Here is a 1,954-nt window from a genome sequence, read left to right as displayed (position 1 = left end):
AAGTGGGCGGTGGACAGCTGATGGTTGGGCCATTGATATATGATGGTGGTGTGGTTTAGGGGTGTGGTTCTGTTTGAGTGTATTGTGATCTATACATAAAAATAAATAAATAATTAATTAATTGTACATGTACATGCATGGTGTACATGTATATTAATTACCTGATCTGTTATTAAGAGTCACACCTTCTCCTATTATTAGAAGGTGATGACGTTTAAAACAATGAGTACCACAATATTTTGCTTTACTACAACCACCACATGTCATTGCCACTGTATATCCTAAGCCCGCTTCCAACCACAGTTCTAACAATTCTATAAGAGAAAGGGAGGAAAGGAGAAAGGGAGAGAGAGAGAGAGAGGAGACAGACATGCAAGGGCCGGAAATCAAAAGAAATAAGAGTTTATAAGACATGTACATTGTACACTCATAAATACTTGAACAATTTCAATTTTCTTCTCCCAGGCTCCCTCCATCTCTCTCTAATTCTTTTGAGTTTGATTGTTCACTAGCTTCTTTCAGTGCTTCCCTAAATTGTCTGCTGGCATCCATTAATTCTTTCTGCTTGTCTTCTGATCATTTAGTCTTTACTTCATCAACTGCTTGCTGCATCCTCTGCTGTATAATGGGCTCTTGTTCTTGCTAATGATACAGAGAGACAGAGGAGTATCTTTCACATTACACTTACATTTTCTATTTTTGAGTTATGGTCAGTAAGAAATATGCAAAATACCCTGTACTATAGTCTATGATTTAAAAAATGGCTCCCACATCCCAACTAGTCTCGCGTACATCCCAACCAATTATTAATATATTTTCTGATACATATTGATGTACTTATGCATTAAAGGTGATTCTGCCTAAAAGTTTTTGAGTTATGGCCCTTTATTACAATCGGACAATTCCTCAAAAATACCCTGTAGATCTACTAAAGCCCATGCTTTTTTCAAAAATAACTGAATGGCTCCAAAATCACCCCTAATTTTTATTACATTTTCGGACACAATTATTGAGCCACATGTGTATCATTACCCATATCTTCAGCACAATCCCTATATTACTTGTTATACCCTTACCAATCAATTCCTGAGAGAGAAGAGGTCCCTACAGTACCGTACCATGTTAGATCCTTGCCTCCAGCCCCACCCATTTTCTGCAATTCTGTAATTAATCAATAATGGACCACATTTTGAGACAGCTTAACAAACTCACCAAAACCAAAGCTACTGGTGATCACTACTCTATATCACAGGAATACTGTCAGGAACTGGGTCTGAAGAATGTTGCTCTCCGCTCTCACCAACTGGAAGGTCTCAAGTGGTTATCAGAGTGTCATGAGAGGGGGCAGCATGGCTGTATCTTAGGGGATGAAATGGGACTAGGGAAAACACTTCAGGTAGGAATTTTAACCAATAAAATGATGATAATAATAATAATATTGCTTAAAATACTAGCTATCTGTCAGGTTGCTGGGCTCATAAAACTACACATTTTAATTTTTTTAAATTAATAAAGCCCAATCTTTCTCAGTGTCTTACGTTTTTTTTAAACTCTCTTGTAAATTTTTGTTACCCTCTTGTAGGTTGAGCATTTTTATAATTGTCTATACACATGAGAGAAAAAAAGACTGCCTGACAAATAGCCTTGTAATTACAGATGGAAAGGCCTCTTTAAAAATAAAAGTGTCATTACCGACTGACATAGAAATATGATTGTTTTTATAGTCCATAGCTCTACTACTTTATCTATGAGATGCTTCCTCCTCTCCTCCTCCTCCATTCATTGTCATATGTCCTCTCTCTGTTGTTAGTGGATGGGAGAAAGAGTTACAAAGGTTTGGTCAGTGTGCTCTACTAACACTATAAGTACCTTTGATTATTATAGGGCATCACCTCAGTTAAGAGTTCTTAATTTTTGTGGAGATAAAGAAACGAGAGGCTCAAAAAAAGAGGAA

The 1,954-nt window shown here is 36.8% G+C and overlaps 1 protein-coding gene and 1 long non-coding RNA gene across 4 annotated transcripts; one reads left to right on the top strand and one right to left on the bottom strand.

The window, feature by feature from the left end:
* Positions 1-6: 6 nt before the first annotated feature.
* On the bottom strand, positions 7-1,150 carry LOC109589337 (uncharacterized). Of its 2 annotated transcripts, XR_002188649.1 has the most exons (4): positions 1,077-1,150; positions 438-642; positions 162-314; positions 7-89 (listed from the first exon to the last, which is right to left on the bottom strand). It is a non-coding gene; the product is annotated as an uncharacterized LOC109589337 (long non-coding RNA). The 2 variants fall into 2 exon arrangements; XR_002188648.1 differs by having other exon boundaries at positions 162-642.
* Positions 1,151-1,155: 5 nt separating this feature from the next.
* On the top strand, positions 1,156-1,940 carry LOC109589336 (chromodomain-helicase-DNA-binding protein 1-like). Of its 2 annotated transcripts, XR_002188647.1 has the most exons (3): positions 1,160-1,396; positions 1,725-1,834; positions 1,885-1,940. XR_002188647.1 is itself a non-coding variant. In XM_020005438.1 (2 exons), exons 1-2 carry the CDS (start codon positions 1,178-1,180, stop codon positions 1,613-1,615), a joined length of 252 nt encoding a protein of 83 aa, XP_019860997.1. In that variant the 5' UTR covers positions 1,156-1,177; the 3' UTR covers positions 1,616-1,676. The 2 variants fall into 2 exon arrangements, 1 of the variants encoding a protein (XP_019860997.1); XM_020005438.1 differs by lacking the exons at positions 1,725-1,834; positions 1,885-1,940 and adding an exon at positions 1,583-1,676 and having other exon boundaries at positions 1,156-1,396.
* Positions 1,941-1,954: the final 14 nt, after the last annotated feature.

Source organism: Amphimedon queenslandica, unplaced genomic scaffold (genome assembly GCF_000090795.2).
Source record: "Amphimedon queenslandica unplaced genomic scaffold, v1.1 AMPQUscaffold_11422, whole genome shotgun sequence".
In the NCBI taxonomy this organism is placed as follows: Eukaryota; Metazoa; Porifera; class Demospongiae; order Haplosclerida; family Niphatidae; genus Amphimedon; species Amphimedon queenslandica.
The sequence above is the reverse complement of the archived record's forward strand: the minus strand, read 5'-3'. Positions and strand labels throughout refer to the sequence as shown.

What these genes read in the sequence shown, in the direction of transcription:
- LOC109589336 (XM_020005438.1), top strand. Translation starts at nt 1,178, where the DNA reads ATGGACCACATTTTGAGACAGCTTAACAAACTCACCAAAACCAAAGCT. An exon ending in GACTAGGGAAAACACTTCAG is followed by an intron (nt 1,397 to 1,582) that starts GTAGGAATTTTA and finishes ACCCTCTTGTAG; the next exon opens with GTTGAGCATTTTTATAATTG.